The sequence below is a fragment of the Salmo salar genome, chromosome 12, assembly GCF_965601325.2.
Source record: "Salmo salar chromosome 12, fSalSal1, whole genome shotgun sequence".
Taxonomy (NCBI): domain Eukaryota; kingdom Metazoa; phylum Chordata; class Actinopteri; order Salmoniformes; family Salmonidae; genus Salmo; species Salmo salar.
Window position 1 is genome coordinate 75,521,282 of NC_138302.1, and position 24,069 is coordinate 75,545,350.

Below are 24,069 nucleotides of genomic sequence, written 5' to 3' on the forward strand. Positions count from 1 at the left end.
TTAGCAGGCTCAAGCAAGCTAAAACCAACATGGTAGCAAAAACTAACTAGCAGAAATTGTTAAGTTAGAAATGATTTAAACACACTTTGCTGTAGTCTACTATTTACTAGTTAATTAACCTCTTACATCTAGACGTTCCGCTAGCGGAACACCTGCTCCAATATCCAATGATGGGCGTGGCGCGAAATACAAAGTCCTCGAAAATCCCAAAACTTCCATTTTTCAAACATATGACTATTTTACACCATTTTAAAGACAAGACTCTCCTTTATCTAACCACACTGTCCGATTTCAAAAAGGCTTTACAGCGAAAGCAAAACATTAGATTATGTCAGCAGAGTACCCAGCCAGAAATAATCAGACACCCATTTTTCAAGCTAGCATATAATGTCACAAAAAACAAAACCACAGCTAAATGCAGCACTAACCTTTGATGATCTTCATCAGATGACACTCCTAGGACATTATGTTATACAATACATGCATGTTTTGTTCAATCAAGTTCATATTTATATCAAAAAACAGCTTTTTACATTAGCATGTGACGTTCAGAACTAGCATTCCCACCGAACACTTCCGGTGAATTTACTAAATTACTCACGATAAACGTTCACAAAAAACATAACAATTATTTTAAGAATTATAGATACAGAACTCCTTTATGCAATCGCGGTGTCCGATTTTAAAATAGCTTTTCGGTGAAAGCACATTTTGCAATATTCTGAGTAGATAGCCCGGCATCACGGGCTAGCTATTTTGACACCCACCAAGTTTGGCCCTCACCAAACTCAGATTTACTATAAGAAAAATTGGATTACCTTTGCTGTTCTTCGTCAGAATGCACTCCCAGGACTTCTACTTCAATAACAAATGTTGGTTTGGTTCCAAATAATCCATAGTTATATCCAAATAGCGGCGTTTTGTTCGTGCGTTCAAGACACTATCCGAAGGGTGACACGCCCGGCGCGTTTCGTGAAAAAAGAATTCAAAATATTCCATTACCGTACTTCGAAGCATGTCAAACGCTGTTTAAAATCAATTTTATGCAATTTTTCTCGTAAAAAAGCGATAATATTCCGACCGGGAAACCCTGTTTTCGTTCAAAGACGAAAAACTAAAAACATGGAGTCTTCTCGTGCACGCGCCCCCAGTCTCATTGTTCTCAGATCGACCACTATCCAAATGCGCTACTATTTTCCAGCCATGGCCTGCAAAGTCATCATTCAATGTTCTGGCGCCTTCTGAGAGCCTATGGGAGCGTTAGAAAAGGTCACGTTACAGCAGAGATCCCCTGTTTTGGATAGAGATGATCAAGAAGGCCAAGAAATAGTCAGAGAGGGCGCTTCCTGTTTGGAATCTTCTCAGGTTTTGGCCTGCCAAATGAGTTCTGTTATACTCACAGACACCATTAAAACAGTTTTAGAAACTTTGGAGTGTTTTCTATCCAAAGCTAATAATTATATGCATATTCTAGTTTCTGGGCAGGAGTAATAATCAGATTAAATCGGGTACGTTTTTTATCCGGCCGTGAAAATACTGCCCCCTATCCATAACAAGTTAACAAAAAATCATGTATGTCATATAAAATATATTCACCCCACCCAGTATTGTAATCAAACTTTACTAAAAAAGCATGTAGTCCTTGGCTCAGTCAGTGTAGTAGTGTGGGCTCAATAGCATCTCATTAGTGTGCAATATCTTGAGAATCAGCTGTACATGTGATGGAAGAGTGCACTGCACATGTGATGGAAGACTGCACTGTGAATGCAGAGGGTTGCAATTCCATTGAATGATAGTTTAACCAAAATATGCCACAAGTCCGAGAATTGTCTTATTTGTATCCCACAAAAAAAGGTTCACTTTTATAAGCTAACCTTTTTGATGAATTTAAGCAAAATACACAAAATTCCCGTGCTTAACTTCCTTGGTAAAGTTTACCGACCCTTTGCAACCTTAGCCAGGGTAGACTAAAATGCCCTCCTGCCCTCATACCATTTGCATTAGCCTATCAGTGTGAAATGGTTGGCTGGTTATGGCACCAGTTTGTCATGGTGCAATAAAGAATAACCTCGCATTAGGCCTAGCTGTGCAATGTATGGTTTTGTATGTTGTGGTTTTTTGTAAAAAAAAAATATTTCTTTGTTTATGCTCTGTGGATAGTTGGGGGTTTGCACTAGTCTTTCACGGAACCCAAACCGGCTGCGCGCGTGCGCCATCGTGCATAAATGTATTTTGTCCCCCTATACTAAACGCGATCACGGCACGCAGGTTAAAATATCAAAACAAACTCTGAACCAATTATATTAATTTGGGGACAGGTCAAAAAGCATTAAACATTTATGGCAATTTAGCAAGTTAGCTTGCACTTGCTAGCTAATTTGTCCTATTTAGCTAGCTTGCTGTTGCTAGTTAATTGTCCTGGGATATAAACATTAGGTTGTTATTTTACCTGAAATGCACAAGGTCCTCTACTCCGACAATTAATCCACACATAAAACGGGCAACCGAATCATTTCTAGTCATCTCTCCTCCTTCCAGGCTTTTTCATCTTTGAACTTATATGGTGATTGGCATCTAAACTTTCATATTATTACTACACCGACCGGCAACACAGTTCGTCTTTCAATCACCCACGTGGGTATAACCAATGAGGAGATGGCACGTGGGTACCTGCTTCTATAAACCAATGAGGTTTAGGCAGGACTTGCAGCACGATCTGCGTCAGAAATAGAAAGGAGTTCTATTTTAGCCCTTGGCGACGCTCGCGAGCAGTGTGGGTGCAATAATTAAATAAGATTTCAAAATTTATTTTGCAACGCTCGCACACGCAACACGAGCGGTGTGGTCAGCCTATTAGCGTAAATACCAGAATGCCAATGTCTGAGCTCCTGTCTGATATTAGCCTTAGCCTGTTAAATAAAAACATGTACGTTATTATCATTTACAACAACATTTGACATTGGAGCATACATAAAAGGTTATTTTATGTGTAGTGCATTCGGAAAGTATTCAGACCCTTTGACTTTTTCCATATTTTGTACTTTACAACCTTATTTTTAAATGTATTAAATAAAAATAAATCTTCATCATTCTACACACAATACCCCATAATGACAAAGCGAAAACAGGTTTTTAGAAATTTGTGGTAATTTATAAAAAAATTAAAATAAAAACTTTATTTACATAAGTATTCAGACCCTTTGCTATGAGACTCGATATTGAGCTCAGGTACATCCTGTTTCCATTGATCATCCTTGAGATGTTTCTACAACTTGATTGAGGTCCACCTGTGGTAAATTCAATTGATTAGACATACACCTGTCCCACAGTTGACAGTGCAGGTCTGAGCAAAAACCAAGGCATGAGGTCAAAGGAAGGCGCAGATCTGGGGAAGGGTACCAAAACATTTCAGCATTGAAGGTCCCCAAGAACACAGTGGCCTCCATCATTCTAATGCATCACAAAAAAAAAACAATTTAATACATTTTAGAATAAGGCTGTAAAGTAACAAAATGTGGAAAAAGTCAAGGGGTCTGAGTACTCTCCGAATGCACTGTAGTCATGGGTGTTATGGAGCAAACCGACTCACAAAATACTGTACCTTAAAATGATTTGTATTGGTACAATTTAATTAAGAACAGCTTAGCTTTAGAAAGAGGAGAGTTCTTTGCAATTTCAGCACACAGTCTGCCAGCCACATCCCGAGGGATAATGCAATCACTGATGCACGACCCCAATAACCAAAGACTTGTGGTTAAAAACGAAGTGTAAATGCATGCAAATAGCTATGAAAATGTGTGATTTAAATAAATCCTTCTTGTTATGTTTAAGTTGATTCTTTATACGTTTTATATATTTTCTCCCAGTGTGTTCTACACTGAGTGAAAAAAACATTAGGAACACCGTTCTAATATTGACTTGCACCCCCTTTTGCCATCAGAACAGCCTCAATTCGTCATGGCATGGACTCTACAAGGTGTCGAAAGCGTTTCACAGGGATGCTGGCCCATGTTGAATCCAATGCTTTTCACAGTTGTTTCAAGTTGGCTGGATGTCCTTTGGGTGTTGGACCATTCTTGATACACACAGGAAACTGTTGAGTGTGAAAAACCCAGCAGCGTTCCAGTTTTTGACACTGAAACCAGTGCACCTGGCACCTACTACCATACCCCGTTCAAAGGCACTTAAATCTTTTGTCTTGCCAATTCACCCTCTGAATGCACACACACACAATCCATGTCTCAAGGATTGAAAATCCTTATTTAACCTGTCTCCTCCCCTTCATCTACACTGATTGAAGTGGATCAATAAGTGACGTCAATAAGGGATCATAGATTTCACCTGGTCAGTCTATGTCATGGAAAGAGCAGGTGTATAATTGTGCATGCAGCATGTTAACCGTCCATGATGCTTTGATGTGAGTGTTTTTCATATAGACCCAGCCAGGCTTGACAGCAGTCTTAAGGAATTTCAGGATTGGCAGGGGCCCTCCACAAGCCATGGAGGGAGAGCCGAGGACCCACAGTACAGTAGCTTCCACTGTTAGCTGTCACAGCCATACAATCACCACTCACTGTCAAATCATTCAGTTGTCCTTCCCATTGTCACATTGTTTGTCATGTCGCTAGCACTGTCCCTTTGTCTCAGTTTTACATGTTGCTACTGCATCTCTTTTTCATGGTTTCGTCCTTCTCTGAAATGTAAAGATTATCATGGGCTTTTGTGTGCCTACTAAAGTCATCCCTGATTGGTGGGGCTATTTTTGGAGGCTCCACTGTGAAAGCTGACACCGTTTTTTGTCCAACTGGGTGGGTGTGGGTGTGTGGTGGTGTGTGTGTGTGTGTGTGGTGTGTGTGTGTGTGTGTGTGTGTGTGTGTGTGTGTGTGTGTGTGTGTGTGTGTGTGTGTGTGTGTGTGTGTGTGTGTGTGTGTGATGCTTGCCCGAGTAAATGTGTATTATACTTGGGCAAGCATCACCTTTTACACTAGTTACCACTACATTTGTGTTCAACTGCACATATATGTTCTAATTACACTGTCATAATATACTACTACCATATAATATTTATGAATGGGTGAGCAAGAATAGCAAACTATATAAGGAGCTGTAATGCTCTGTTACATCTGCCACCACCAGGCTCCTGCTGCCCTGAATTGACCCACAGTACACAACTAGCTCACTCACACACCATCACTCTGTACCCTTAGATATATACTGCCCTGCCACCATTTATTATCACTTCCAAGACCCAGGAGCAGGAAAGTGAGCTCACAGTCAATGACTACTGCTCATGACAGATTTTCTTGCACAGATTTGCAAGATGATGGCTTACTGAGTATCATGAAGTCATACAGTCTGCAATTCAGAATGCTACGCTATGACGGCATATCCGCTGCTAGATTGACCGAACTTTGGAGTAAATGTGTGTGAGTTCGCTTTTGTGTTTCCCAAGATATTACTAGAGTGGGCTAGAAACACCTTCTCAATGAGGGGAGAACCCTGAAGTCACTCTCTCCACAGGTCACCACTAACTGGGTATTTCTATAAGGAGCCTTTCAAAGAGAGAGGCCCAATGCGTTTTCTGTAAATGCTGAACTTTCCACAAGGGAGAAGGTCATGAATCTCCCCTCTAATGGAGCGGTCCAGTGGCCAAGCCCTTGCAGGAAGTTCAGAGCGGTGCTGCCTGCCCACCGTCCGCGCTTTAAAGTGGGCACAGTGTGCGAAGTGGGGCTGCAGCCTGGTTCAAACAAGAAGTTTGTGGTTCAAACAGGGCCTTGTGCCAGCTGCCCTGTGACACGTGCCACAGTGATCCCCCTCAACACCTGGCACTGTCAGATACGCACAGCCAGGCACCTGGCTGGTTACTAGGCTGCCACCTCTGGAAGACGTCACAGAGCATTTAGAATAATAGCTGCCAGCTATTGTATTAGTCAATATGCACCGAATCAAATTGTATTAGTCACATGCGCCGAATACAACAGGTGTAGACCTTACAGTGAAATGCTTACTTACGAGCTACTAACTAACAATGCAGTTAAAAAAATCTGGATTAGAAATAAAGTAACAAGTAAATAAAGAGCAGCAGTAAAATAACAATAGCGAGACTATATACAGGGGGGTACCGTTACAGAGTCAATGTGAGGGGGCACCGGTTAGTTGAGGTAATATGTACATGTAGGTAGAGTTATTAAAGTGACTATGCATAGATGACGTTTATGTTCCTTGCTCAGAACATGAGAACATATGAAAGCTGGTGATTCCTTTTAACACTAATCTTCAATATTCCCAGGTAAGAAGTTTTAGGTTGTAGTTATTACAGGACTATTTCTCTCTATACCATTTGTATTTCATATACCTTTGACTATTGGATGTTCTTATAGGCTCTATAGTATTGCCAGCCTAATCTCGGGAGTTGATAGGCTTGAAGTCATAAACAATGCTGTGCTTCAAGCATTGCGAAGAGCTGCTGCAAACGCAGGAAAGTGCTGTTTGAATTAATGCTTATGAGCCTGCTGCTGCATACCACCGCTCAGTCAGACTGCTCTATAAAATATTAAATCATAGACTTAATTATAATATAATAAACACACAAAAATACGAGCCTTAGGTCATTAATATGGTCAAATCCGGAAACTATAATTTCAAAAACAAAACGTTTATTCTTTCAGTGAAATATGGAACCGTTCCGTATTTTATGGAACGGGTGGCAACCCCTAAGTCTAAATATTGATGTTACATTGCACAACCTTCAATGTTATGCCATAATTATGTAAAATTCTAGAAAATTAATTACGGTCTTTGTTAGGAAGAAATGGTCTTCACACAGTTCGCAACGAGCCAGGCGGCCCAAACTGCTGCATATACCCTGACTCTGCTTGCACAGAACGCAAGAGAAGTGACACAATTTCCATAGTTAATATTGCCTGCTAACATGAATTTCTTTTAACTAAATAAGCAGGTTTTAAAAAATATACTTGTGTATTAATTTTAAGAAAGGCATTGGTGTTTATGGTTAGGTACATTGGTGCAACGATTGTTCTTTTTGTCCGCAAATGCCCTTGTTAAATCATCACCCGTTTGGTGAAGTTGAAGTAGGAGTAGGCTGGGATTCGATGATAAATTAACAGGCACCGCATTGATTATATGCAACGCAGGACAAGCAGGTTAACCTAGTAATATCATCAACCATGTGTAGTTAACTAGTGATTATGCGAAGATTGATTGTTTTTTATTAGATAAGTTTAACGCTGGCTAGGAACTTACTTTGGCTCCTTGCTGCGCTCGCGTAACAGGTGGTCAGCCTGCCACGCAGTTTCCTCGTGGATTGCAATGCAATCGGCCATAATCGGCGTCCAAAAATGCCGATTACCGATTGTTATGAAAACTTGAATTCGGCCCTAATCGGTCGACCTCTAGTATGTACGTATGGTCACTGTTGGGACGTTGTCATCGATGCACTTATTGATGAAGCCAATGACTGATGTTGTGTACTCCTCAATGCCATCGGGAGGAATTCCAGAACATATTCCAGTCTGTGCTAGCAAAACAGTCCTGTAGCTTAGCATCTGCTTCATTTGACCACTTTTTTATTGATCTAGTCACTGGTGCTTCCTGCTTTAATTTTTGCATGTAAGCAGGAATCAGGAGGATAGAATTATGTTCAGATTTTCCAAATGGAGGGCGAGGGAGAGCTTCGTATGCGACTCTGTGTGTGGCGTAAAGCTGGTCACTCTGGTTGCACATTTAACATGCTGATAGAAATTTGGTAAAACGGATTTAAGTTTCCCTGCATTAAAGTTCCTGGCTACTAGGAGCGCCACTTCTGGGTGAGCATTTTCTTGTTTGCTTATGGCGGAACACAATTCATTCAATGCTGTCTTAGTGCCAGCCTCAGTCTGTGGTGGTATGTAAACAGCTACGAAAAATACAGATGAAAACTCTCTAGGTAGATAGTGTGGTCTACAGCTTATCGTGAGATACTCTACCTCAGGCGAGCAATAGCTCGAGGCTTAGATATCGTGCACCAGCTGTTATTTTCAAAAATACATAGTCCGCCGCCCCTTGTTTTACCAGACTCTGCGGTTCTATCCTGCCGGTACAGCGTATAACCAGCCAGTTGTATGTTGATAGTGTTGTCATTCAGCCACGACTCCGTGAAGCATAAAATATTACAGTTTTGAATGTCCCGTTAGTAGTTTAATTTTAATCTTCCGCATAGGTCATCGATTTTATTCTTCAAAGATTGCACGTTTGCTAGCAGAATGGAAGGAAGTGGGGGTTTATTCGATCGCCTACTAATTCTCAGAAAGCATCCCGCCCTCTGGCCCCTTTTTCTCCGCCTCTTCACGCAAATCACGGGGATCAGGGCCTGTTCTCGAGACAGCAGTATATCATTCGTGTCAGGCTCGTCAGACTCGTTAAAGGAAAAAAAGGATTCTGCCAGGTGAGTACATTTAGATGTGGTGCCTTACATACATTACTACATGTGTTTATCTCAATTACATTTATACAATTGGCCATTTGTGGTCATCTTGGTGGTAGATAATGGGGGGTGTCACATATCAGCAAGGAGGAGTTTTCTTGAGCCGGAAACAGACCATTTTTTCTTTCTCAACCTGCATGTATTTCAACTGCATTTCTCCTCATCTCAGTCAATTGCATCATCAGTGCATTTGAATAAATTGTAACATTAGCTGTTTTGTTGTGATGATGTCATGCCTGGCAGGCAGCAAACATGGACAGTAGCTCAGACATGAAAGAGCTCCCATGAGACACTGCAGACATGTTGGCTTATTAACTATAGAGCTTGAGGCTCTAGCTGCCATTATGCATGTTTATGAGAGAGCCTCAATCTACACAAGTGGGATGATGCATCCCGTTTAGCCAGTGGTGAATGGGAATGTATAAATAAACAATTCTCTCATTGATAATGAACCTTGGAAGCCCCTAGTGTCTGTGTGGCCCCTCCTGACTAGCCTGGCTAAATGGAGGATAAGTACATTGCAAGCCAAGGTTTGTGCTTAGGAGACAGGGAACCCCTCCTCCCTACTCAGTGTTCCTCTGGGAGTGGTAGGCTGCAAGGCAGTCTAGTGTTGGCTGGCTGAATGACTCTGATACACGTGCTGCATATTTCATGCCCTCCAGTCTGTGTGTTTGTGAATGAGGAGTGTGTCTCTTTATAGTGATGTACTGTCTACTGTCTCTTATTCCTCTGTGACCCACTGTGGCCGCACTGAAGTCTGGAGCGCCGTAGTACACCCTAGTCAGCATGCTTCTATGTATACAACAACATTGAGGCAATACAGTTGACGGATGACTAGCACCCCACTAGGAGTTTTACCTGGCTGACAGGATATAAGGTAAAAGGGGAGGATGGATAGGTGATGATGACTACCAGAACCCCTATGAAATTTGTACGAGTATTACGGTAAGAGTAAAGGTTGTATACAGTACCAGTCAAAAGTTTGGACACAGCTACTCATTCCACGGTTTCTCTTTATTTTTACTATTTTCTACATTGTAGAATAATAGTGAAGACATCAAAACTATGAAATAACACGTATGGAATCATGTAGTAACCAAAAAAGTGTTAAACCAATCAAAATCAATTTTATACTTGAGATTCTTTAAAGTAGCCACCCTTTGCCTTGATGACAACTTTGCACACTCTTGGCATTCTCTCAAACCAGCTTCATGAGGTACTGGAATGCATTTCAATGAACAGGTGTGCCTTGTTAATTTGTGGAATTTCTTTCCTTCTTAATGCGTTTGAGCCAATCAGTTGTGTTGTGACAAGGTATGGGGGTATACAGAAGTTACCAGCCTCAGAAATTGCAGCCCAAATAAATGCTTCACAGAGTTCAAGTAACAGACACATCTCAACATCAACTGTTCAGAGGAGACTGCGTGAATCAGGCCTTCATGGTCAAATTGCTGCAAAGAAACCACTACTAGAGGACACTAATAATAAGAAGAGACTTGCTTGGGCCAAGAAACACGAGCAATGGACATTAGACCGGTGGAAATCTGTCTTGTGGTCTGGAGTCCAAATATGAGATTTTTGGTTTAAACCGCCTTTGTGAGACACAGAGTAGGTGAACGGATGATCTCTGCATGTGTGGTTCCCACCGTGAAGCATGGAGGAGGTGTGGGGGTGCTTTGCTGGTGACACTGATTTTATTTTCAATTCAAGGCACACTTAACCAGCATTGTTACCACAGCATTCTGCAGCGCTACGCCATCCCTATCTGGTTTGCGCTTAGTGGGACTATCATTTGTTTTTCAACAGGACAATGACCCAACACACCTCCAGGACTTGTAAGGGCTATTTGACCAAGAAGGACAGTGATGGAGTGCTGCATCAGATGACCTGGCCTCCACAATCACCCAACCTCCACCCAATTGAGATGGTTTGGGATGAGTTGGACTGCAGAGTGAAGGAAAAGCAGCCAACAAGTGCTCAGCATATGTAGGAACTCCTTCAAGACTGTTGGAAAAATCATTACAGGTGAAGATGGTTGAGAGAATGCCAAGAGTGTGCAAAGCTGTCATCAAGGCAAAGGGTGGCTACTTTGAAGAATCTAAAATAGAAAATATATTTTGATTTGTTTAACACTTTTTTTGGTTACTGCATGATTCGGTATGTGTTATTTCATAGTTTTGATGTCTTCACTATTATTCTGCAATGTAGAAAATAGTAAAAATAAAGAGAAACCCTTGAATGAGTAGGTGTGTCCAAACTTTTGACTGGTACTGTACATGTATCATGTGGTTCTGAATGCCATGTTTGTGTTTGTGTGTCAAGATGAGGATGAGGAGGGTGAACACAACACTGTCCCGCTCACACCTCTGGACAGCTTCTTCTCTGACGATGACTCCCTTAAACAACTGAAGAAGAAGAAACCTAAAAAGATGAAGGAGGGCAAGATGCCCAAAGTCAAGAAGAGGAAAAAGGAGGTAAGCTCTATCAGACTGCAAAAATGTTTGTGCACAATAACACACAACCTGTAAGAAGCTACAGTACAGTGAGGGAAAAAAGTATTTGATCCCCTGCTGATTTTGTATGTTTGCCCACTGACAAAGAAATGATCAGTCTATAATTTTAATGGTAGGTTTATTTGAACAGTGAGAGACAGAATAACAACAAAAAAATCCAGAAAAACGCATGTCAAAAATGTTATAAATTGATTTGCATTTTAATGAGGGAAATAAATATTTGACCCCCTCTCAATCAGAAAGATTTCTGGCTCCCAGGTGTATTTTATACAGGTAAAGAGCTGAGATTAGGAGCACACTCTTAAAGGGAGTGCTCCTAATCTCAGTTTGTTACCTGTAAAAAGACACCTGTCCACAGAAGCAATCAATCAGTCAGATTCCAAACTCTCCACCATGGCCAAGACCAAAGAGCTCTCCAAGGATGTCATGGACAAGATTGTAGACCTACACAAGGCTGGAATGGGCTACAAGACCATCGCCAAGCAGCTTGGTGAGAAGGTGACAACAGTTGGTGTGATTATTCGCAAATGGAAGAAACACAAAAGAACTGTCAATCTCCCTTGGCCTGGGGCTCCATGCAAGATCTCACCTCGTGGAGTTGCAATGATCATGAGAACGGTGAGGAATCAGCCCAGAACTACACGGGAGGATCTTGTCAATGATCTCAAGGCAGCTGGGACCATAGTCACCAAGAAAACAATTGGTAACACACTACGCCGTGAAGGACTGAAATCCTGCAGCGCCCGCAAGGTCCCCCTGCTCAAGAAAGCACATATACATGCCCGTCTGAAGTTTGCCAATGAACATTTGAATGATTCAGAGGACAACTGGGTGAAAGTGTTGTGGTCAGATGAGACCAAAATGGAGCTCTTTGACATCAACTCAACTCGCCGTGTTTGGAGGAGGAGGAATGCTGCCTATGACCCTAAGAACACCATCCCCACCGTCAAACACGGAGGTGGAAACGTTATGCTTTGGGGGTGTTTTTCTGCTAAGGGGACAGGACAACTTCACCGCATCAAAGGGACGATGGACGGGGCCATGTACCGTCAAATCTTGGGTGAGAACCTCCTTCCCTCAGCCAGGGCATTGAAAATGAGTCGTGGATGGGTATTCCAGCATGACAATGACCCAAAACACACGGCCAAGGCAACAAAGGAGTGGCTCAAGAAGAAGCACATTAAGGTCCTGGAGTGGCCTAGCCAGTCTCCAGACCTTAATCCCATAGAAAATCTGTGAAGGGAGCTGAAGGTTCGAGTTGCCAAACGTCAGCCTTGAAACCTTAATGAGTTGGAGAAGATCTGCAAAGAGGAGTGGGACAAAATCCCTCCTGAGATGTGTGCAAACCTGGTGGCCAACTACAAGAAACGTCTGACCTCTGTGATTGCCAACAAGGGTTTTGCCACCAAGTACTAAGTCATGTTTTGCAGAGGGGTCAAATACTTATTTCCCTCATTAAAATGCAAATCAATTTATAACATTTTTGACATGCGTTTTTCAGGATATTTTTGTTGTTATTCTGTCTCTCATTGTTCAAATAAACCTACCATTAAAATTATAGACTGATCATTTCTTTGTCAGTGGGCAAATGTACAAAATCAGCAGGGGATCAAATACTTTTTTCCCTCACTGTAGATGTTGTGCAATAAACTGTAGTAGTCTCTTGAGCAGCCATTCATATTGCCTAGGATTGAACTGCAATTCAATAGTCTTTGTTTTTTTGGACTATCTTCGAATCTCTTCCTTTAAACAGTAGTCGATGGTTTAGGGGCTCTTGGCACAAGTGCCAGCATGAGTGCCAGTGTAAGCTGTGGGCTTTGTGCCATCTAGACTGTGGATCAGGAGTTCCTGTGGTTGACAACATGGATGGTAGGTTAGGAGTGCTAGAGTGTGTACTAGTGGGTGCCAGTAACAGCGTTGTAACAGAGCTGTTCTGACAGCTGAACTCTCCCAGGCATTAGTTCCTGACATTCAGGCAACAGGCTTTGAACAGCAGCACTGAGCTGGGACTCTCCATAGACTACACCACAACCATTATATCAAAACAGACATCAAGCAACTCCTGAACTTTATTCGTTTCCATGGCTGCTCTTTAGATTATTGGCTAATTGAGGTTAACCACTGTGTGCCTTGAAAGAGATCATAGAGGAGTCAGGGGAAGGTGTTCGGTGTAACACAGTGAGCCAGGAGAAAGTGTTTGGGAAAACACAGTGACAGTGAGCCAGGAGAAAGTGTTTGGGGTAACACACCCACATGAAAAAATACTACAGTTTACATATAGAATACTACTGTACTTACTATAGAAATATGGAGTATACTGTAGAATACTATACTACACACTGTAGTATCCCTCAAGCATGTAGTATACTGTAGAATAGTATTTACTATAGTATAGTATTATCCCCCCAAAACACTGCAGTAATGTCTGCAAAAACATGGCAGGTAGCCTAGTGGTTAGTACGTTGGGCCTGTAACCGAAAGGTTGCTAGATCGAATCCCTGAGCTAACAAGGTAAAAATCTGTCGTTCTGCCCCTGAACAAGGCAGTTAACCCACTGTTCCTAGACCATCATTGTAAATAAAAATTTGTTCTTAACTAGTATGGGCTATGTGGGATGCTAGCGTCCCACCCGCGGTACAACCAGTGAAATAGCAGGGCGGCAAATTCAAAACAACAAAAATCTCATAATTCAAATTTCTCAAACATACAAGTATTATATACCATTTTAAAGATAAGATTCTCCTTAATCTAACCACAGTGTCCGATTTCAAAAAGGCTTTACGGCGAAAGCAAACATTAGATTATGTTAGGACATCACCTTGACAAGAAAAACCACACAGCCATTTTCCAAGCAAGGAGAGGCGTCACAAAAAACAGAAATACAGCTAAAATGAATCACTAACCTTTGATGATCTTCATCAGATGACACTCAGTTACCCGCCAAGTTCTGGAGTCAACTAAACTCAGAATTAGTATTATAAATCTTACTTTTGCTGATCTTCGTCGGAATGCACTCCCAGGACTCCCACTTCCACAAGAAATGTTCTTTTTGTTCGAAATACTCCATATTTATGTCCAAATACCTCAGTTTTGTTCGCGTGTTCAGGTCACTAATCCAAAGGCATAACGCGAGAGCGCAGAACCAGAGACAGAAAGTCAAATAGTTCCATTACCGTTCATAGCAACATGTCAAACGATGTTTACAATCAATCCTTAGGGTCTTTTTAACATTAAACGTCGATAATATTCCAACCGGACAATAGCGTATTCATTACAGAGGAAAAAGACGGAGAGGTGCACCAACGTACCTGCGCAGTATACAACTCACTGGTCCCAGGCAGTCCACTGATAGACTGAGCTCCTATTCTCTGCCCAGTAACAGTAGACGGATGAAACAAGTTTCTAAATTCTGTTGACAGCCAATGGAAGCCTTAGGAAGTGCAAAATGACCCCACAGACACTATAGTTTGAATAGAGATTAGATAGAAGAACTACAACTCACTTCCTGGTTGGATTTTTTCTCAGGTTTTTGCCTGCCATATGAGTTCTGTTATACTCAGACATCACTCAAACAGTTTTAGAAACGTCAGAGTGTTTTCTATCCAAATCTACTAATAATATGCATATCCTACGTTCTGAGCCCGAGTAGTAGGCAGTTTAATTTGGGCACGTCATTCATCCGAATTTCCGAATACTGCCCCCTGTCACTAAAAAGTGAACTGACTTGCCTAGTTAAATAAAGGTTAAATAAAATAAAATAAATAAAAAAATACAACAGTCCGCAAAAACACTACAGTAAATCCTACAGTATACTACAGTCCGCAAAAACACTACAGTAATTACTATAGTATATATAAATACTACAGTATTCACTCTGTGACTTAAGTCCGCAAAAACTCTAGAGTGAATACTGCAGTAAAGTCAGCAAAAACACTACCGTGACTACTATAGTATTTATACCATAGTATACTATGGTATTTTTTCATGTGGTTATCCGTCTGCCATTTGAGGGCCTTGCCCGTTATACAGTTTGTGTTGGCTTTGTGTTGCCTGTTTATCATCTGTGTGTCCTCTACCTGGGTTTGGGATTGACCAGTGTTCTGAATAGTGGTGGTGACAGAACAGGGATGTCCCTTTCTACGGCTGCGGTACTAGAAGGAGCTTGGACCCTGTCATGCTAATGAGGGGTCGCCCCATCTCTTTCCCCTCTGTCACACTCTCTCTTTCTTTCCATCCCTCTCTCTTACCATGCTCAGTTCACAAGCTCTGCTCGACAGTACACTGTATGTATGTGTTCATCGGGCAGCACTCTAGCTGTTATTCACTTACAATCTCTCCCCGAAGTCTAGTGTCAGTAATGGGCCACGGATCAATGGAGGTCACAGCTCCACCAGTGGGTCTCTCTCCCTCCAGGTTGTCTCAGAGCTGAAGGAAGGAACCAGCTCTGCTCAGTCTCCCTCCAGCAGGGCCCGAGCACGCCACAGGAGAGCTGTTAGTACTGATGACTGGCTAGATCTGTTTTTAAGGAGAAAAATCCCTTTAGGGGACTGTGCGTGTTGATAGTAAGCAGTGTTTTTTTAACACTGTACAGTTGTAAGGCTTGGGGTGTTTAAGGTATCGCGAGGATATGACGTTTGTATATTCAACCTGACATTTATTTCTGACATAATGGCTAGCTATGTACTAATTTAATTTAGTTCTGAAAGTCCTTAATTAATCTGAAAGGAAGTTGATACAAAGGGAATACATTATATAAAGAAATAAACAATTGGAATTTTCTTTAAGACTTTCTTTATTTTTCCTGATCTCCCAGCAGAGACCTCCTCTTTGTTTCCACCCTGATCTTGTGCCCTGTGATGTATTTGTGTAACATTCAACCCTCTGCATTGTGCAGTCAGGGGTTGGGTTAAGACTCTTCTCTGTAGTTACTCTCTCTGGATTAACAGTGGTTCTGCTTCCCTGCCTCCATCACCCTCCACTCCTTTTTCATTTGGACCCCCCCTCCACACTCATTCTCTCCCCTTCTCCGTATGCATAAATGAGATTTGTCTAGACGGGCGCTGGAACACAGGCTCTGCAACCACAGGCCTCTGCATAACAAGCTCGTTATGCAAACGTGTCTGATTGGATGGCGCTTTTCCATTGGCTGCTGCTGCTATAGAGTGAGGGGGAGGGGGGGAGAGAGAGAGAGATCCAGACTGCACGGTTTGGTCGCCATAGCAACACAGACGGACTGGCGGTGGGGTTGGCAGGCGCTGCGGCAACATGATCCTTTCCTCTGCGCTGCAGAGCAAGACGCCTGCGAGTCTCTCCATGGATCCACACAGGCCTACTGTGCAACGTTCATGCACGCACACACAAACACACGCACGAGCGCGCATGCACCCACGCATACAACTCAATGCCAATGCTCACTCATACACTCCATCTATAAACGTTCAACTGCGTAGCCTTACAGATGTTGCCATAGCAAGGCCATGGAGACAATACATAGAGACAATATATGTCTTAGTCTTATTGACTGGCTAGGAGGGGGAGATGTGATTGGCTGGGCTTCTGAAGGTGTATGTTGCTTTGTTGTCGCTGTTCTCTATGTAAGCAGAAGGTTTAGAGGTGAATGTGCCTCTGATCATGCCATCTATGGAGCTCTCAACAAGCTGGGAGCTAGATATTAACTCAGTTGATTAAATGTTAATCGTTATCCAGATGGTATGGGGGTGGAGGAGTAGGAGGTCAAGTCAAGAAATTATTCATGTTTTTTGGATGTATGCTCTTTCTCCGTCTTTCCTCTTCAAATACGAAGACTGTGTATGTTTGTGATATTTGCTGACTCATTGTCTGTGTATAAAATGTCTCCTGATTGATTGACAGACAGAGGGGGTGGGATTGTATACTGTAAACAATGTGTATGTGTGTGTCAGGGAGGAGGAGGTGGCGGAATAGGAGTTGGTGGCAATGACCCGGAGGAGCAGGTCTCAGAGCGGGAGGATGACCATCCACTGCGACGTCCAGAGATTGGCTCAGAGAGCGAGAGCAGTACCTACGCCCCCGCCCCCACCACAAAGAAGAAGAAGAAGAAACCCAAGGAGAAGAAAGAGAAGAAACCCAAACGGAAGAAGAGAGAAGAGGAGGAGGAGGATGATGACGATGATGATGGCGACGACGATGATGATGATGATGATGATGAAAATAATAAGGTACATTAAGGGTGTCTCTGTTAAACCATCTGTCTAGTTTGACCTGTATTTGTTGTTGTCATAGACTGGACTCGTACTTGTGTTGTGCTGCCCAGGAGCCCAAGTCATCCAGCCAGCTGATGCAGGAGTGGGGTCTGGAAGATGTGCAGTATGGCTTCACAGAGGAGGACTATACAACCCTCACCAACTACAAGGCTTTCAGCCAGTTCCTCAGGTACTCAACATGTAGGGTCATCATTTATTGCTTGTCTTGTCATGGATGGCTGTCATGTCTGTGTTGTTAGTTGTTGCTTGAAGTTATCCTAATTAAAACTGCACAGAGAAATTGGAGCAGTGTGTTGGGGGGTGGGGGCTGTGTATAACAGCATGGAGGTTCAGAGACTGAATGTATTGACCCAATATCTTAGAGAGGCCACTGTGCCAAACCACAAGACATTGGCTGACAAATCACAAGCATACCACGCACACAACACAGAGGCGACGTCACACAGATGGGTCACCACTAGTTCTGGGGAATAAAGATACAGGTCACTCTAGTGCAGGTTGTTATATAATTAACTGAGAAAATAACAAGGTAAGACAACAGTGTTCTTTCCCTGACTTTTCTCAGGCCACTTATTGCCAAGAAGAACCCTAAGATCCCCATGTCAAAGATGATGACAGTGTTAGGGTCCAAGTGGCGCGAGTTCAGCGCTAACAACCCCTTCAAAGGCACCTCCGCAACCGCTGTGGCTGCAGCGGTGGCTGCTGCTGTGGAAATGGTCACTGTGGCCTCGCCCATCTCTGTTAAAGAGGTCACTACCCTACCAAGCTCTCAGCCTGGGCCAATCAGAAAAGCCAAAACCAAAGATGGGAAGGGTAAGGGCTGTCAGTCAAGCATGCGGTATATCAGAATGTATAGAGATATAGTAATGAAGTACCCTCTATACCGCTCTGGTCTGTGCCTGATCTTGTTGTCCTATAGGGCCTGGGGTAAGACGGAAAACAAAGACTGTAAAGGAGGTAAAGAAGAAAAGTAAAGGGAAGAAGACCAAATCAAAGAAGAAAGCATCCTCGGTAAGGTTTGGAGCGGCACACGTCTCCTTTCTTACCTTCAGTCACATTACTATGACTTGAATAGATACAGTAGGTTGTTGTTCCCAAACTCCAGTATGGATGAGGTATGTGCTTATTGTGTTAGTTATGAAGTTGCTGATTGACTGTGAGGTTGTGAATGACTCCGTGTCTGTTGGCAGAGTGAGGAGGACTTTGGGCTGGAGGAGTCGGACTTTGATGATGTCAGCATCCACAGTGCCTCGGTGCGCTCTGATACCTCGGGGAATGCCAAGAAGAAAGCCCGGAAGGGTCGGAAAAAAAGGAAAAGTATGCTATGTCTGTTATCTACACTAACCAGTTCTACAAGCTTATATCCTCCCTTCTTTTCAGAACCCTCATAACCCAATGACTGTTACTGCACACAGACTACATTGACTTGTATCTGAGTTTCCTATCTTGTGTGCAGGAGAGGATGGGGACGGCTATGAGACAGACCACCAGGACTACTGTGAGGTGTGCCAGCAGGGAGGGGAGATCATCCTGTGTGACACCTGTCCCAAAGCTTACCACCTGGTGTGTCTGGACCCTGAGCTGGAGAAGGCCCCCGAGGGCAAGTGGAGCTGCCCCCACTGTGTGAGTAGTACACCTTAACCTTGACTGTCACTAAACACAACAGAAGTACATCATCCCTATCACATTATGACAGAAGTGCATTGTTACAACAAAGTGCATTATCACTATCCCTCATCTGTGCATTCAGGAGAAGGAGGGCATCCAGTGGGAGGCCAAAGATGATGACGATGATGAGGAGGAGGTTGCGGTTGAGGAAGAGGATGACCACCTGGAGTTCTGCAGAGTGTGTAAAGATGGAGGGGAGCTGCTGTGCTGTGACACCTGCCCCTCCTCCTATCATATCCACTGCCTCAACCCTCCCCTCCCTGAGATACCCAATGGGGAGTGGCTGTGCCCACGCTGCATGGTGAGTGACAAGTTCTCCCACCAATCAGTGTTCAGTCAGTGTCACATGCTCCACAATGGTCCAGTTAATGAACCATGTTATTTGTGAGAATGCACTTTGCTCTCCATTAATAAAATAGACTGCTGGAAACAAAATGGAAAGTGTCACTCTCTGTGCAGGCTCCCAAGAGAGAACAGAGATAGACTAATGAGGATAATACCATTCTGTCTCACATAACTCTCTTTCCCCCTCTAGTGCCCACCTCTGAAGGGGAAGGTACAGAGGATTCTCCACTGGACTTGGGGGGATCCCCCCTTACCCACTGAGGTGCCCCCTGGCCCTGATGGAGAGGTGGTGGACCCGCTGGTCAAGCCCCCCCTGAAGGGCCACCCGGAGAGGGAACTGTTTGTCAAGTGGGCTGGTCTCTCCTACTGGCACTGCTCCTGGGTCAGCGAACTACAGGTGAGACAATAATCTGTCTGTTTGTCTGACTGCTGCTGACTGCTGGGGTTTGTCAGAGTTATCACAGTGTTTGAAAGTCAGCCATGTTCAAATATAGGGGCTTACAAGCAGGGCCGTGCACAGACCTTTCAGGGGGCAGGTGCTAAAAAGAAAAGAAAAGGACATCCCCCTTGAAAAATAAATAATCCACTTTCATAATTCATATCTCGAAATTCATAACAGGCCTACTAACTGCCTCTGTAACGAATGTTTTCATTTTTTTATCCTATGGTTATTTATTTCTGAAACAACACACTCATCACAAATTTTAAGCAAGCTAGTAAGAGTGAAAAGGAAATTATAGTCCTGAAAAAGCATTCCAATGATGCACAGCTCACTCACTGGCGATGGCCGAAGCGCTTGTGCCAAAAGCCTACCTCCCTCTTGTTTTACTTTTTAAAACAATGTTCGCTCAAAAGGCCTATTTGGAAGTTGATAAAATATGTTGGTAGCCTACAGCAGACAGATTAGAGTCTTCTCTTTTCAGCAGGAGCCATTTGCTTTCCAACCTGTGTTATACCGCAATTTTATTTGAAATATTGCAAAAGGACTGTTTTGTCTGCATGCTGTTCACTGACAGATGTGCCGCGCATTCCCCACTGTACGCTACACATTGTTCTTGGGCTACACACAATCCAAAGCATAAAAAAAAATAAGCTATTGTTCCCTCTGCTACCTCACTGCAAGCAGTACTAATGCACCAAGTCTGGAACCAATAGGACCCTGAACAGCTTCTACCTCCAAGCCATAAGAATTCTAAACAAGACTGCTAAATAGCTAATCAAATGGCTAGCCATGTTATTTTCTACTCCCTGTATACTGTATAGCCATGTCATTTTCTACTCCCTATATACTGTATAGCCATGTCATTTTCTACTCCCTATATACTGTATAGCCATGTTATTTTCTACTCCCTGTATACTGTATAGCCATGTTATTTTCTACTCCCTGTATACTGTATAGCCATGTTACTTTCTACTCCCTATATACTGTATAGCCATGTTATTTTATACTCCCTGTATACTGTATAGCCATGTTATTTTCTACTCCCTGTATACTGTATAGCCATGTTATTTTCTACTCCCTGTATACTGTATAGCCATGTTATTTTCTACTCCCTATATACTGTATAGCCATGTTATTTTCTACTCCCTGTATACTGTATAGCCATGTTATTTTCTACTCCCTGTATACTGTATAGCCATGTTATTTTCTACTCCCTGTATACTGTATAGCCATGTTATTTTCTACTCCCTGTATACTGTATAGCCATGTTATTTTCTACTCCCTGTATACTGTATAGCCATGTCATTTTCTACTCCCTATATACTGTATAGCCATGTTATTTTCTACTCCCTGTATACTGTATAGCCATGTTATTTTCTACTCCATATATACTGTATAGCCATGTTATTTTCTACTCCCTGTATACTGTATAGCCATGCTATTTTCTACTCCCTGTATACTGTATAGCCATGTTATTTTCTACTCCCTATATACTGTATAGCCATGTCATTTTCTACTCCCTGTATACTGTATAGCCATGTTATTTTCTACTCCCTGTATACTGTATAGCCATGTTATTTTCTACTCCATATATACTGTATAGTTATGTTATTTTCTACTCCCTGTATACTGTATAGCCATGTTATTTTCTACTTCATATATACTGTATAGCCATGTTATTTTCTACTTCATATATACTGTATAGCCATGTTATTTTCTACTTCATATATACTGTATAGTTATGTTATTTTCTACTCCCTGTATACTGTATAGTTATGTTATTTTCTACTTCATATATACTGTATAGCCATGTCATTTTCTACTCCCTGTATACTGTATAGCCATGTTATTTTCTACTCCCTATATACTGTATAGCCATGTTATTTTCTACTCCCTGTATACTGTATAGCCATGTTATTTTCTACTCCCTGTGTCCCGTGTGGCTCAGTTGGTAGAGCATGGTGTTTGCAACGCCAGGGTTGTGGGTTCGATTCCCACGGGGGACCAGTACGGAGAAAAAAAATGTATGAAATGTATGCATTCACTACTGTAAGTCGCTCTGGGTAAGAGCGTCTGCTAAATGACTAAAATGTAATGTAAATGTACTGTATAGCCATGTTCTACTCCATATATACTGTATAGCCATGCTATTTTCTGCTCCCTGTATACTGTATAGCCATGCTATTTTCTACTCCCTGTATACTGTATAGCCATGCTATTTTCTACTTCATATATACTGTATAGCCATGTTATTTTCTACTCCCTATATACTGTATAGCCATGTTATTTTCTGCTCCCTGTATACTGTATAGCCATGTTATTTTCTACTCCCTGTATACTGTATAGCCATGTTCTACTCCCTTTATACTGTATAGCCATGTTATTTTCTGCTCCCTGTATACTGTATAGCCATGTTATTTTCTACTCCCTGTATACTGTATAGCCATGTTATTTTCTACTCCCTGTATACTGTATAGCCATGTTCTACTCCCTTTATACTGTATAGCCATGTTATTTTCTGCTCCCTGTATACTGTATAGCCATGTTATTTTCTGCTCCCTGTATACTGTATAGCCATGTTATTTTCTACTCCCTGTATACTGTATAGCCATGTTATTTTCTGCTCCCTGTATACTGTATAGCCATGTTATTTTCTACTCCCTGTATACTGTATAGCCATGTTCTACTCCCTTTATACTGTATAGCCATGTTATTTTCTACTCCCTGTATACTGTATAGCCATGTTATTTTCTACTCCCTGTATACTGTATAGCCATGTTATTTTCTACTCCCTGTATACTGTATAGCCATGTTCTACTCCCTTTATACTGTATAGCCATGTTATTTTCTACTCCCTATATACTGTATGGCCATGTTATTTTATACTCCCTGTATACTGTATAGCCATGTTATTTTCTACTCCCTGTATACTGTATAGCCATGTTATTTTATACTCCCTGTATACTGTATAGCCATGTTATTTTCTACTCCCTGTATACTGTATAGCCATGTTATTTTCTACTCCCTATATACTGTATAGCCATGTTATTTTCTGCTCCCTGTATACTGTATAGCCATGTTATTTTCTACTCCCTGTATACTGTATAGCCATGTTATTTTATACTCCCTGTATACTGTATAGCCATGTTATTTTCTACTCCCTATATACTGTATGGCCATGTTATTTTATACTCCCTGTATACTGTATAGCCATGTTATTTTCTACTCCCTATATACTGTATAGCCATCTTATTTTCTACTCCCTATATACTGTATAGCCATGTTACTTTCTACTCCCTATATACTGTATAGCAATGTTAATTTTCTACTCCCTATATACTGTATAGCCATGTTACTTTCTACTCATTATTTTCTATTGTTATAATATCTTATCTTTAACTGTGCATTGTTGGAAAATGACCCATAAGTAAGCATTTCACTGTTAGTCTACACCTGTTGTCTACAAAGCATGTGACAAATAATATTTAATTTGATTTGAAATGATAGGCCTACTGTAGTAGAATATTCTGAATTATTTCATCTCTTTCTGATCAGGAAATAAATAAAGTGCTGCTCGTAGGCTATCAGACAATCAAACCGAATATTGATGATGTAAATCAAGTGTTATCAAGTGTTATGCTACTGTGGCAGTACTGTTGATATTTACACTAGGTAGCTTGCTACACACACTCGACCTGTGACTGCATTTCAAGCCATGCATGTTTGGATACCGGGCGTGCACAATCTCCGTACAGGCAAGGGTGGGGGGTGGTGAACTTGGGGGCAGTGGGTTCAGAACAACAACGACAAAAACAGTATACAAATGTTTTTATAATTATACCACCACTCAAAAGGGCACTTGGCCAGTGGAGGGCGCAGGTACACCACTATTTGTGGACTTGCCTGCTTACAAGACAACACGTCACAGCACATTGTCACAAATATGACAAGAATATACTTTTTCCGCAGCATTGTTGGTTAAACCATGCCCTTGTCTCTGGTGTGTGCAGTTAGAGCTGTACCACGCGGTGATGTACCGTAACTACCAGCGGAAGAACGACATGGACGAGCCCCCTCCTTACGACTACGGCTCTGGGGAGGAGGAGCTGAACAATGAGAAGAGGAAGAGTAAAGACCCGCAGTACGCTGCCATGGAGGAGAGATTCTACCGCTACGGCATCAAGCCAGAGTGGATGGTCATCCACAGGATCCTCAACCACAGGTGCTCACTCTATACACACCCTGTCCTCTCCCTATAGGGACTTCCTCTCGCCCAGACTCACACTCACCACTTTATACACAATGGAGTAAAGACAGTCATATCTACAGCATCCTAAAACATTTTTGTCCCAGGTTTGAAATGTGTACAAGTAATTG

At 42.2% G+C, this 24,069-nt stretch overlaps 1 protein-coding gene across 4 annotated transcripts in view; it reads left to right on the forward strand.

The window, feature by feature from the left end:
* The window catches only part of LOC106565902 (ATP-dependent chromatin remodeler CHD5), a 50,629-nt gene that overhangs the window by 7,047 nt on the left and 19,513 nt on the right, over window positions 1-24,069 (forward strand). For all 4 annotated transcript variants that reach the window (XM_014133571.3, XM_014133574.3, XM_014133572.3 and 1 more), the window contains exons 2-11: window positions 10,805-10,956; window positions 16,917-17,192; window positions 17,288-17,406; window positions 17,803-18,050; window positions 18,157-18,248; window positions 18,428-18,554; window positions 18,694-18,860; window positions 18,988-19,206; window positions 19,441-19,647; window positions 23,703-23,914. In XM_014133571.3, the coding sequence (XP_013989046.1) occupies window positions 10,805-10,956; window positions 16,917-17,192; window positions 17,288-17,406; window positions 17,803-18,050; window positions 18,157-18,248; window positions 18,428-18,554; window positions 18,694-18,860; window positions 18,988-19,206; window positions 19,441-19,647; window positions 23,703-23,914 (1,819 nt within the window). The remainder of the gene's footprint in view (window positions 1-10,804; window positions 10,957-16,916; window positions 17,193-17,287; window positions 17,407-17,802; window positions 18,051-18,156; window positions 18,249-18,427; window positions 18,555-18,693; window positions 18,861-18,987; window positions 19,207-19,440; window positions 19,648-23,702; window positions 23,915-24,069) is intronic.